The sequence below is a fragment of the Bos indicus x Bos taurus genome, chromosome 5 (genome assembly GCF_003369695.1).
Source record: "Bos indicus x Bos taurus breed Angus x Brahman F1 hybrid chromosome 5, Bos_hybrid_MaternalHap_v2.0, whole genome shotgun sequence".
In the NCBI taxonomy this organism is placed as follows: Eukaryota; Metazoa; Chordata; class Mammalia; order Artiodactyla; family Bovidae; genus Bos; species Bos indicus x Bos taurus.
Window position 1 is genome coordinate 113995205 of NC_040080.1, and position 14224 is coordinate 114009428.

At 38.2% G+C, this 14224-nt stretch overlaps 1 protein-coding gene across 2 annotated transcripts in view; it reads right to left on the minus strand.

Moving 5' to 3' along the window:
- Positions 1 to 14224, minus strand: part of ZDHHC17 (zinc finger DHHC-type containing 17) — a 100248-nt gene that overhangs the window by 60653 nt on the left and 25371 nt on the right. For both annotated transcript variants that reach the window (XM_027543306.1, XM_027543307.1), the window contains exons 2-3: positions 13256 to 13359; positions 10023 to 10145 (exon numbers count right to left, since the gene is read on the minus strand). In XM_027543306.1, the coding sequence (XP_027399107.1) occupies positions 10023 to 10145; positions 13256 to 13359 (227 nt within the window). The remainder of the gene's footprint in view (positions 1 to 10022; positions 10146 to 13255; positions 13360 to 14224) is intronic.

The following is a 14224-nucleotide window of genomic DNA, read 5'->3' on the forward strand; positions in this document are numbered from 1 at the left end:
TTTACACAAAAGCAAGAGCTGAGGATCTAGCACCACCAAACCAGCTTTACAGCAAATGTTAAAGGAACTTCTGTAGGCAGGAAACACAAGAGAAGGAAAAGACCTACAAAAACAAATCAAAAACAAGAAAAGGTCAAAAGGGACATATATATCAATAATTACTTTGAATGTAAATGGATTAAATGCTTGAACCAAAAGACACAGACTGGCTGAATGGATACAAAAACAAGATCCATATATATGCTGCTTTGAAGAGACCCACTTCAGAGCTAGAGATAATACAGGCTGAAAGTAAGAGGATAGAAAAAGATATTCCATGCAAATGGAAATCAAAAGAAAGCCAGAGCAGCAATCCTCATATCTGACAAAATAGACAAATAAAGAATATAGCAAGAGACAATGAAGGACACTACATTATGATCAAGGGATGGATCCAAGAAGAAGACATAACAATTGTAAATATTTACGCACACAGCACTGGAGCACCTCAATATGCAAGGCAAACACTAACAGACACAAAAGGGGAAACTGACAGTAATACAGTGATAGTTGGAGACTGTAACACCCACTTATACCAATGGACAGATCATCAAAACAGCAAATTAATAAGGAAACACAACTCTTAAATGACACACTAGACCAGAGAGACCTTACTGATATCTTCAGGACATTCCATCCAAATGCAGAAGAATACCACTTTCTTCTCAAGGGAACGTGGAACATTCTCTAGGATAAACCACATCTTGGGTCACAAGTCAAACCTAAGTAAATTTAAGACAACTGAATTGTACCAAGCATCTTCTCTGACCACAACGCTATGTGACTAAATATCAATGACAGGGAAAAAAACTTTAAAAAACACAAACGCATGGAGGTTAAACAATATGTTTCTAAATACCCAACAGATTACTGAAGAAATAAAAAGGGCAATCAAAAAATTCCTAGAAACAAATGACAACGAAAACACAACTCAAAACCTATGGGACGCAGCAAAAGCAGGTCTAAGAGGTAAGTTCACAGCAATACAATCCCACCTCAGGAAACAAAAATACCAAATAGACAACCTCATTTTACAGCTAAAACAACTAGAAAAGGAAGAACAAAAATCCGTAAAGTTAGCAGAAGGAAAGAAACCACAAAAATCAGAGCAGAAATAAATGAATAAGAAGTGAAGGAAACAATAGTAAAAACCAAAAACACTGAAAGCTGGTTCTTTGAGAAGATAAACAAAATTGACAAACCATTAGCCATACTCATCAAGAAAAAAAGGGAGAAGAATCAAATCAACAAAGTTAGCAATGAAAAAGGAGAGGTTACAACAGACAATGCAGAAATACAAAAGATCGTAAGAGCAACTATATGCCAATAAAATGGACAACCTAGAAGAAATGCACAGATTCTTAGAAAAGGTCAATCTTCCAAGACTGAACCAGGAAGGAACTGAAACTATGAACAAGCTAATTACAAGGAAATCATAATCAAAACTATGGTAAAAAATCTCTGGAAAAACCTAGGGCCAGATGGTTTCAAAGCCAAATTCTATCAAACATTTAGAGAAAACCTAATGCCTATACTTCTCAAGCTCTTCCAAAAAACTGCAGAGGCAGGAACACTTCCAAATTTATTCTACAAGGCCACCATCACCCTGATACCAAAACAGATAAAGATATGACAAACAAAGAAAATTACAGGCCAATATCACTGATGAACACAAATGTAAAAATCTTCGGTGAAATTCTAGCCAACAGAATCCATCAACACATTAAAAAGATCATACACCATGACCAAGCTTGGTTTATCCAAGGGATGCAAGGATTCAATATACACAAACCAATCAATGTGATACACCATATCAATAAACTGAAGGACAAAAACCATATGATAATCCCAATAGATGCAGAAAAAGCTTTTGACAAAATTCAGTGCCCATTTATGATAAAAACTTTCTCTTAAAAAAACGGCCATAGAGGGAACCTGCCTCAACATAATAAAGGCCATACATAAATGATAAACCCACAACAAACATTTTCAATGGTAAAAAACTGAAAGCATTTCATCTAAGATAAGGAACAAAAAGGGTGCCCACTCTTGCCACTATTATTCAACATAGTTTTGGAAGTCCTAGCCATGGCCATCAGAAAAGAAAAGAAATAAAAGGAATCCATTGGAAAAGAAGTAGAACTCTCACTGTTTGCAGATGACATGATACTATACACAGAAAACCCTAAAGATACTATCAGAAAACTAATAGAGCTAATCTGCTCTAGTAAAGTCACATGATACAAAATCAATACACAGAAATCACTAGCATTCCTATACATTAACAACTAAAAATCAGAAAGAGAAATCAAGGAATCAATCCCATCTACCACTGCAACAACAACAACAACAAAAAACCCTATGCATAAACCTACCTGATTAAAGAAATCAAAGACAACATAAACAGATGGAGAGATATTCCATGTTCCTGGGTTGAAAGAATCAATATTGTGAAAATGATTATACTACCAAAAGCAATCTACAAATTCAATGAGATCCCTATCAAATTACTTAAGACATTTTTCACAGAACTAGAACCAAAAATTTCACAGTTCGTATGGAAACACCAAAGACCCCAAATAGCCAGAGCATCTTGTAAAAGAAGAACAGAGCTGGAGGAATCAACTGTTCTGACTGCAGACTACACTACAAAGCTACGGTCAACAAAATAGTATGGTACTGGCACAAAAATAGAAATATAGACCAATGGAACAAAACAGAAAGCCCAGAGATAATCTATGCAACTACAGGCACCTTATCTTTGACAAAGGAGGCAAGAATATACAATGGAGAAAACTATCTTCAGTGAGTGGCGATCGGAAAACTGGACAGCTACCTGTAAAAGAATGAAATCAGAGCAGTTCCTAACAGCACACACAAAGATAAACTCAAAATGGATTAAAGATCTAAATGTAAGGCCAGAAACTATAGAACTCTTAGAGGAAAACAGAGGCAGAACACGTGATGACGTAAATCAAAACAAGTTCCTCTATGACCCACCTAGAGTAATGGATATAAAAACAGAAATAAACAAGTATAGTTTAATTAAACTTAAAAGCTTTTGCACAGCAAAGTAAAGTGTAAACAAGGTGGGAAAAAAAAAAAAAACCCTCAGAATGGGAGAAAATAATAGCAACTGAAACAACTGACAAAGGATTAATTTCCACAATATACAAGCAGCTCATGCAATTCAATACCAGAAAAGCAAACATTCCAATCAAAAAGTGGGGAAAAGACCTAAACAGACATTTCTCCAAAGAAGAAATACAAATGGCTAATAAACACATGAAAAGATGTACAACACTGCTCATTATTAGAGAAATGAAAATCAAAACTATAATGAGGTATCACCTATCAATCAGAATGGCCATCATCAAAAAATCTGCAAACAATAAATGCTGGAGGGAGTGTGGAGAAAAGGGAACCTTCTTGCACTGACTATGAAAATGTACATTGATATAGCCACTATGGAGGACAGTACGATGTTTCTTTAAAAAAAACCAGGAATAAAACTACCATGAAAAGTGAAAAGTGAAAGTGAAGTCGCTCAGTCGTGTCCGACTCTTTGTGACCCCATGGACTGTAGCCTACCACGTTCCTCCTTCCATGGGATTCTCCAGGCAAGAGTACTGCAGTGGGTTGCCATTTCCTTCTCCAAAACTACCACATGACCCAACAATCCCATCACTGGGCATATACCCTGAGAAAACCGTAACTGAAAAAGACACATGTACCCCAATGCTCATTGCAGCACTATTTACAATAACTAGGACATGGAAGCAACCTAGATGTCCACTGACAGATGAATGGATAAAGAAGCTGTGGTACACATATACAATGGAATATTACTCAGCCATAAAAGGAACACATTTGAGTCAGTGCTAATGAGGTGGATGAACTGAGAGTCTATTATACATAGTGAAGTCAGTCAGAGGAGAAAAACAAACATCATACATTAATGCATACATAGCGGATCTAGAAATATTGTACTGATGAACCTATCTGCAGGGCAGCAATGGACACACAGAGAGAACAGACTTGTGGACCCAGGAGGGGAGGAAGAGGGTGGGACAAGGAGGGGAGGAAGAGATTGGGACAAAGAGAGCAGCATAGAAACATGAACACTACCATACGTGAAATAGAGAGCCAGTGGGAATTTGCCGTATGACTTGGGGAACTCAACGTGGTACTCTGACAATCTAGACAGGTGGGACGGGGTGTGAGGTGGGATGGAGGTTCAAGAGGGAGGGGACATATGTATACCTATGGCTGATTCATGTTGATACATGGCAGAAACCAACACAATACTGTAATTATCCTTCAATTAAAAACAAATACTTTTAATAAATACAATTATATCTTAAAAATAAAGTTATTAGAATATTTTTCTAATATCCTGACTCAAGCTTTCTAATAGCTGGCTTATGTTTGTCTTTTTTGTCATATTTAGTTGCATTTCATTTGTTTTGTTACAGACCCTGTAGTCATGCCTAGACTTTCCAAACTGAAAACATTACATCTATATATGATCTACAAAGTCAATGTATGATCAATGATTAAACTGGAATATCTGAAAGAGATGCAATTTTGAATTAGTGTCAATGTTTCATATTTCTATTTTCTGAGTAAAGAAGAAATAAATATACTTTGTTGTTATAAAGCAAAATAAATCTTAAATACTGCTTTAAAAAAAAAGGCAATGAATATCCACTGTGTGTGCTACATCCACCTGGACCATATCAAGCTGCTCCTATAGAACCTAGGGAGCAAGAGGGAGCTATGTAAATAAGATGGTCATGCTATTTGCTGCACTCTGAATAACAAAGGCCTTTGTCTCTACCAGAATCATGTATCTTCTGCTGCTGCTGCTCCTAAGTCACTTCAGTCGTGTCTGACTCTGTGAGACCCCATAGACAGCAGCCCACCAGGCTCCCCCATCCCTGGGATTCTCAAGGCAAGAACACTGGAGTGGGTTGCCATTTCCTTCTCCAATGCATGAAAGTGAAAAGTGAAAGTGAAGTTGCTCAGTCGTGTCCGACCCTCAGCGACCCCGTGGACTGCAGCCTTCCAGGCTCCTCCATCCAAGGGATTTTCCAGGCAAGAGTACTGGAGTGGGTTGCCACTGCCTTCTCCAGTATCTTCTGCTAGTATCCATGAAATAGTAATATGCTTTAGCTTTAAAGTAGGGTGTATCTCTACACTCAAAAGTAAAAATCTTGAGGCTATAAATACTACTTGCTATTGAAAATGGTATTTACTCACAATTATGTTTATTTTAGGAAAGTAACTTGCTAGACTATGTATTGTAAGAAATTAAGTTTACCCCTCTGAAGATATAATATACACAGACACTATAATTATTAACCCACTCTACAATTACTGACTTTATTCTGTAACCTCACTTGTCCATAAGTGGTGAACAATCCATAACCCAGACAACATCAAGACTTTATGTCTGCATTTCTCATTTTAGAGTTTCTTACCTATTTTTACACAAGACAAATGTGACTTTTTGATCAACAGAAGATCAAACATATCTCAACTGCAACACTTGAAGCAAAAACATAATCAAGAAATGCTTTAAAATTCTGAGAAAAAAAGTTCAATCTAGAAGTCTATGCTCAGCCAACCAACCAATAAGGTTTAAGGGCATAAGAGATAGTAACTTCAAAACATTTTCCTCCCAAGCACTCTCCTTCTCTCAGAAAGTTATCAGAAAGTTTAGTTATCTACTAAGAGCAGAGAGTAAACCAACAGATAGAAGCATGTGAGATGCAGGAAACTGAGACCAACAATGGAGCAAAGGGATTTCGCAGAATGCATGCAAAGATGTCTCAAGACAATGGCTGTATGCAGCTCTCCAGAGCAGAATGCATGCAAAGGTGAATCTCGGGACAATGGCTGTATGCAGCTCTCAAGAGCAGAATGCATGCAAAGGTGCATCTCGGGACAATGGCTGTATGCAGCTCTCAAGAGCAGAATGCATGCAAAGGTGCGTCTTGAGACAATGGCTGTATGCAGCTCTCAAGAGCAAACAGTCTTTGCTAGAACAGAAAGATGGAGAAATTCAGAAATGACTTCATCCTCTCCACTCCACCAAAAAAGGAACCAATAAATTATCTGATACTGTTTGTACACACAGATGGTTTTTACAGTTCTATTTAACAGTATGGAACAATCAGTTATGATATACAGAAAGTTAAACAAATGAGGGGAAAAAAGCAAGTATTACTTCAGACAAAAATAAAAATTCTACAAGAACAAAAATGGATCACTGAACACTTCTGGGCTTATCAGTGGGAATGTACATATGCACAACAGTTTAAACTTTACACAGTAATTTAACTAAAACTGTAACAGCAGATAGAGGAAGAAGTATTAGCAGTGAGGTGTTCTAGGACATCTGGCTATCCCCAAACAGAAAGTCAAAATAAAATAACTGATAAGCCAAGAAACAGCACAAAATTTGGCAATATTTAATAAAATTCATCCTCCCAAGTTTCCTTCTCATAAGAATTCTACAGATATACACAAACATAAGAAAATGCTATGTGAAGAGGGTATTAATCACAACACTGTATGAAATAGTAAAAACACTAAAATCAATCTAAATGTTCACCAATAGGTAAACCATTAAATAAAGTCCATACAATTGAATATTATGCAGCTTTTTAAAAAGAATGATGTAGCTCTAGTTGTACTGATATGAAAAATCTTCAAGAAACAAAAATTAAATGAAGAAAGCTGAAAAGCATTTGCTATCATTTGTGTAAAGAAGATAACTTTCTACATAAAAGTAACAACATAAAAATATAAAATACAATAATGAAAGAAACATCTAAAGTATTGAAAATAGTTACCTCGGGGGTATAGAACTAAAAGGTAGGGAGGGGCAGCTGTTTTCATTGTAAGACTTTAAGTACTATTTAATTTTTTTAATTGCTTAACTAAGATCATGGCATCCGGTCCCATCACTTCTTGGCAAATAAGATGGGGAAACAGTGGAAACAGTGGCTGACTTTATTTTTCTGGGCTCCAAAATCCCTGTAGATGGTGATGCAGCCATGAAATTAAAACACGCTTACTCCTTGGAAAGAAAGTTACGACCAACCTAGACAACGTATTAAAAAGCAGAGACATTACTTTGCCAACAAAGGTCCGTCTAGTCAAGGCTATGGTTTTTCCAGTAGCCATGTATGGATGTGAGAGTTAGACTATAAAGAAAGCTGAGAGCTGAAGAATTGATGCTTCTGAATTGTGGTGTTGGAGAAGACTCTTGAGAGTCCCTTGGACTGCAAGGAGATCCAACCAGTCCATCCTAAAGGAGATCATTCTTGGGTGTTTATTGGAAGGACTGATGTTGAAGCTAAAACTCTAATACTTTGGCCACCTCATGCAAAGAGCTGACTCATGTGAAAAGACCCTGATGCTGGGAAAGATTGAGGGCAGGAGGAGAAGGGGGCGACAGAGGATGAGATGGTTGGATGGCATCACTGACTCAATGGACATGGGTTTGGGTGGACTCCGGGACTTGGAGATGGACAGGGAGGCCTGGCGTGCTGCAGTTCATGGGGTTGCAAAGAGTCGGACACGACTGAGTGACTGAACTGAACTGATTGTGATCAAAATAACAGTAATTAAAAAGAAATACAGAGCCTACAGAAGGCTAGGTAATTTGAACCAACTCAATTAAAGAAAACTTTAAAAAGCTCAACAAAATACAAGAAATATTTCCTAAAAATAAAACTTAAGAAGATTAAGAGCATTCACCTTCATCAGGAGATTAAGATTCAGGAGAAGGTTAAAACTGCCCTAGAGACAATTTGCTGAAGCAGGAGAGTTGGCCCAGAGGCAACCTCAGCAGACAAAGCAAAAGAAGGGCTGGGACCCCAAAAGCTTAACTGTAGGAGCAGTTAAGAACCAGAATTAAACCTTGCTCTAGCATAGTCGTCAGCCACCTGAGTGCTCCAGAAAAGCTAAAGCCTTAAAGTTGGGCTTAATAAAAACAAATGGTATCTTCTCACCTTAGGCCTCAAACTATTCAACAACTAAGTTTTCAAACATAATATCTAGTATACATTCAAAGATAAAACAGGAACACAAAAGAATAATACAACAGATACAGACCCACATGCTCCCAATGCTGTCTTCTCAGACAGATTATATAATAACTATATATTTAAGTGTGTAAGACAAGATGGAAAATTTCAGCAACAAAAGAATCAAATAATAAAGCTAAAAGAAAATTGAAATTCTAGAACTAAAAATCAAAATTAGGAACTCACTGAATAGATCTAACAGCAGAAAACACATAGGGTACAAAAGAAGTGGAAGGTAAGTCAGAAGTTTTCAGAACGAAGCAGAGAAAAAAGGATGGTGCACATAGAAGACAGGGTAAGAGACACTGTATATGATGAAAAGGCCAGACATACATTTAATTGGCGTTCCAGAAAGAGCCAAAAAGAGAACGGGGCAGAAGCAGTATCTGAAGAAATGCGTACATGCTAAGTCACATCAGTCATGTCCCAACTCCTCGCAACCATATGGACTGCAGCCCACCAGGCTTCTCTGTCCATGGAATTCTCCAGGCAAGAATACCGGAGTGGGTTGCCATTTCCTCCTCCAGAGGATCTTCCCGACCCAGGGATTGAACCCGTGTCTCTTGTGCCTCTTGCACTTGCAAGTGGGTTCTTTACCACTAGTGCCACCTGGGAAGCCCTATTTGAAGAAATAATGGCTGAGATTTTCCAGAACTGATGAAGACATCAATCCACAGAATCAAGACTTTCTTGCCATCTCAGAGTAAATAAAAGAAATGCACACTTAGAAATGTCATCATGAAATTGCAGAAAACCAGAAAGAAAAAAACTTACAAGCAGTCAGAAAAAAAGAAAGAAAAAAAAAAGCAAAGCCTTTAAAAGTATAATACTTAGACTGATTTATCAGTAGTAACAGAAGCCAGAAAACAGTGGAATGATACTCTCAATAAGTCAACAACAAAAATAAAACAAAAATGGCCAATCTAAATTTCTATGCCATCTGAAAATATCCTTCACAAATGAAGATGAAATAAAAACATTTTCTGACAATCAATAACAGAATTTAGACATCAAGAGACCCCATGCAGGCAGAGGAAAAGTTAGAGGTTTAAGAAGGGGGAAAAGAACAAATAAGATGGAAACATGCTCTCCAGAAGAAAGTGATTCACAGAGTTCAATGCTTTAATTATTACTTGCTTAATCTTTTTTTAGTACTCTAAGGGAAAATTCTTTTACTTGATATTAACATCATATTTATCTCTAGAGTCTGCATGTTGTACTTCAAAGGCACATCTGCAAGTAGTTCATTTCAGATTCATGTCTCTATCTAAAGATCTTAGGCCCAAATTGCCAGAGACTATTAAGCCAGATTTACTAAGACTTTGTTATCATTCTGACTCCTGCTTATCTAACTTTTATTACTGAATAAGCAGAAAAATAAAGTAATAAAATAATGTATACTGAGTATATAAGGTATTCTTCATTTATGCTGATATGAAGTTTGGTTATTACTTACTATCTTTGTAACTCCTGTTTTCCCTTTCCCTCTTTCCATAGAATTCATATTTAGAATGTGAGCTACAGGTTAGACTGCCTGAGTTAAAAGTTCAGACGCCAACCTTTAACAGCCAAATGTCACTTGGTAGTATATTTAACCTCTTTATGCATCAGTTTCCAAATCATTAGGACAGTAGTAAAAATTGTTATTTTTCACATAGGTTATTTCAAGAATTAAGATTTAAAATATACATGGAAAAGCACTAAGCAAAATATCCATCACATAAACATTCAACATACATTAAAAACAATTTTTTCTTGGAAAAAAAAAAAAAGTATACAGAAATTACATTTTAAAAGCTATGAATTTTAGAAATTATATATTTTATAATTATTCTCAATAATTTTGTAGTAACAACTAATTACTTAAAAATAAAGAATACTTACTTGACTAAATCTATTCTGTTATTGATGGCAGCCCAATGAAGGAGTGTAACATTTTCTTTGTCTGGTTGCCTTACATCATAACCTGCTTCCACCAATTCTCGGCAGCGTTCATATATTCCATATCTTAAAAAGAAGGAAAACATGATTGTTACTACTATTTGACAAGAGATTTAAAGCTGAAAATAACATTTCTAGAAGAAACTGATGCTCCATTTTGATACCTGGAAACTAAAAAGGCTTTCTCAATATAAAGTGTTACTTTAGAAATATCAATATTCCAACAGCTTTTACTAACCCATTTTATAACTTTAAATTTCTCTTCTCTAACGCAGTAACTCATCCAGTAGGAGAGAGCAGGGCACTATAAATAAAAATATCTATCAGTTGTTTGTTTTCACTAGTATCACCACTAGTCCACAAAACACAAGGCAGCTTGTTAAAAACACATACAATTATGTTAAAATATTGTCATAAACAAGCAATAACAAAGAGTTTATCATTGATTTAGAACAACATCAAAAAAAGAAAAGGATGTCTTACAACTTTAAGATACTTTATTTAGAAATTTAGCTTTGGTATTCCTAAAGGCAAGTAAAAAAGGAAGTGTGGAGGTGGGAAGTAGGGTGGGTGAGGAAGGGTCTTGTGAGTTTAAGTCAATGAGACATAAGAGAAAGTTTACTGAAGAGCTCAAGAAAAGAAGTTAATTTAATAAAGAAGAAAGATGTGTGCACAGAGCTTAACCTTTTCCTCTCTTTCTGTGTAGGTCACTGTGTGGCTGCATATATATTTCTCAAAATGCTAGAACATGGACATTTTTATGCATAAGCAAAAATGCAAAGAATAATACAACAAATCACCAAGAATCCATCATGGAGGCTCAAAAACCATTAACTTTATCCAAAACAAAATACTGGATCCTTGGAAATATGCGACACAAAAACAACTTTAAATGAGCTTCGACCATATTAATCAGAATGGCCTCCAAAATGGGCAAGGCACACCCCAGGGTGAGGCTGGGGGAGGCGACACAGTAATGGACCATTCGCAGCAAACGGTGAGGCTACATGCGCATCACAGTTCACAGAGGAAGCAAGTACACTTCACGAACGTTTAGCAGTCTTCACTGCTTTAATGCATACCTACACTGGCTCCGTACTGTGTATGTTCACACACACACGCACACACACACACACACGCATGCACGCACAAAGTCAGTCAACCTAAGCAAAGACCAGGAGTTCCACAATTCACAAGAGATGACAGCAGCACCTTCAGTTCTCTGTTCTTTTTCGGAAAACTGTTTATTACATGTGCCCAGTTAAGTAAACTATGACTGAGCAACTGAAGACACACACGCGCAGAGGAATCACACACACACACGCACAGAGGAATGTTCATGAGGATGATTCATAGTAATTTCAAGAGAAGTTTCCTTGGGGAGATAAGGGAAAAAGGATGCTGAGCAACCTGCACCAATTACAGCAAAATGTTAGCATCTGCTTCATCTGACAGTTATATTCTTCTCTATATTTACCTGGGGAATTGAAACATTTCAAACTTTAAATAAATGTTTTAAAAGGTAGAAATCATAGACCGCACACATAGTTAGAGGGTATTTGAGGAATAAAGAAAGGTGTTTTTTTTTCTTAAGATGAAAGATGCTGGAGTATATTTGCTGATGGAAATCATGCATTAGAGAGTGAGATTAATGACAAAGGAGAGAAAGGATATATTAATAGAAGCAAGGTTTGAAAAGGAAGAATTCACGTAGAGCAGTACAATTGGCTTGGTGAAGAGAGCTGGCAGGGTGTGCTTTGGTTCTGACTGTGTGCGCAGCGTAAAGCAGGGTACCAGTGGACTAAGAACTTCAGAAAGGGTGCCTCCGTGAAAGGATGACACAACCGGCAGTATCCACGTTTTTGGGCTTTTCTGAAAAGTTCCTCTCACTGGTAAAGAATGCCCCTGCAATGCAGAGGATGCAGGCTCAATCCCTGGGTCGGGAAGATCCCCTGGAGAAGGAGATGGCAACCCACTTCAGTATTTTTGCCTGAAAAATCCTGTGGACAGAGGAGCCTGGTGGGCTACCAAAACGACTCAGCAACTAAACATCATCAGATTTTTCAGAATCTAGGGGAAAAAAGTTAACAAGACTTTCAGCTACCAAAGGTATCTTTGGTCAAGAAAAACAGGAAGACTTTCAGGAAGAACAGAGGATTTTGTGGTATTTTAAAATACCACACTCCCACATTTCCCCAGTGGTCCAATGGTAAGAAACAGCCTGCCAATGCAGGGGACATGGGTTCAGTCCCTGGTCTGGGAAGATTCCACGTGCTACAGGGCAACGACGCCCATGGCCCACGACTACTGAAGGCTTCATGCAGGCTCTAGAGCCCACACGCCACAACAGGAGGAGCCACTGTGATGAGAAGCCGGAGCACCCCAGCCAGAGAGGACCCCCCCACTGCCACAGCCAGAGAGGACCCCCCACTATTGCAACCAGAGAGGACCCCCCACTTCACAGCCAGAGAGGACCCCCCACCTGTCACAGCTAGGGAGGACCCCCCACTATCGCAACCAGAGAGGACCCCCCACTTCACAGCCAGAGAGGACCCCCCCACTTCACAGCCAGAGAGGACCCCCCACCTGTCACAGCTAGGGAGAACCCCCCACTGCCACAGCCAGAGAGGACCCCCCACCTGCCACAGCTAGAGAGGACCCCCTACTGTCACAGCCAGAGAGGACCCCCCACCTGTTACAGCTAGAGAGGACCCCCCACTATCGCAACCAGAGAGAACCCCCCTCCTGCCACAGCTAGAGAGGACCCCCTACTGTCGCAACCAGAGAGGAACCCCCACCTGCCACAGCCAGAGAGGACCCCCCACTGTCACAGCCAGAGAGGACCCCCCCACTGTCGCAACTAGAGAAAGCCCTCACCCAGCAACAAAGACCTGCCAAGGCTAGAAATAATAAATAAACAAAAATCTTTTAAAAAATAACACAGTCCCATCCTCTGCTCCCAGCAGCCTTGAAAAGAATGTTATATTCCTGGTACTGGTATCATAGTGAGCAGAACAGGAAAGGAGTTCTTTCAAAGCCTCATTCCCAAAGAGGAGTCATTACTTAGGGTGGTTCCCTGGAAGAGTCTACTTGAAAGGCTTATCAACTGGACCTCACCCAGTTGATGACGTAAAAACAGATGTCAAAGAAAAAGACAACTCCAACAAAAAACTTACTGTGTAGCCTTAACTATGTCCCATGTGCTATAGTCATCAATATGAGTTTTCCGTCCCAGGGGTTCACCATATCCATGGTTATAATGGCTCTGAGGTTTGATTTCCTGTTAAAGAAAAAAAAAATTACACAGAAGAAATGAGAAAAGTACAGAAAAATTTCAGTATTTTACTATTGCTTCTGTGCTATTTGAAGAATGTTCATTATTTAAAATATTAACCTTATGCTAAAGTCCATCCTCTGGAGAAAAAGCATGTTCAAACAGATATACCCCTTACACAAACTCTCAAAATAAACAGCTGTAAGACTTTAAATTAGTGACAAATTAGTCACTGAAATTTATCTTTAGCTCCACAGAACTCTACTTCATCAAATCAACTCTCATTCTCTCTGACCAATTTTTCTATTATTCCAGCACAACCTCTAGTTCTACATCAAAACTTTCATCACCTGCCAAATAAAAACTAAGGTCCTAAAAAAGAAACCCAGGACATTATTTTATTAATCTCAGATATCACCTTTTCTTATATTCCTTCACACTGAGAGCTTGTTAAGCATCTATTAGGTGAATAAAGAAAAATGGGAGTACTCTGTGAGTGCTTAGTTACTCAGTCGTGTCTGACTCTTTGTGACCCCATAGACTGTAGACCATTAGGTTCCTCTTTCCATGGGATTTTCCAGGCAAGAATACTGGAGTGGGTTGCCATTTCCTACTCCAGGGATCCTTCTGTTCCAGGGATTGAACCCTTTGTCTCCTGCACCTCCTGCTTTGACAGGCAGATTCTTTACCACTGCACCACCTATAAATTCGCTTAAGTAATCCTACAAATGTCAACACCCTTAAAGAAACTAATTTTTAAATAAAAATTTAAACAGCCTTATAGAATATTATCAATATATCCATTTAAAGCTTATATACTATGTGCAACTTTCCATTTAAAATGCCAAATTCGCCATGCATAGTCAATTTC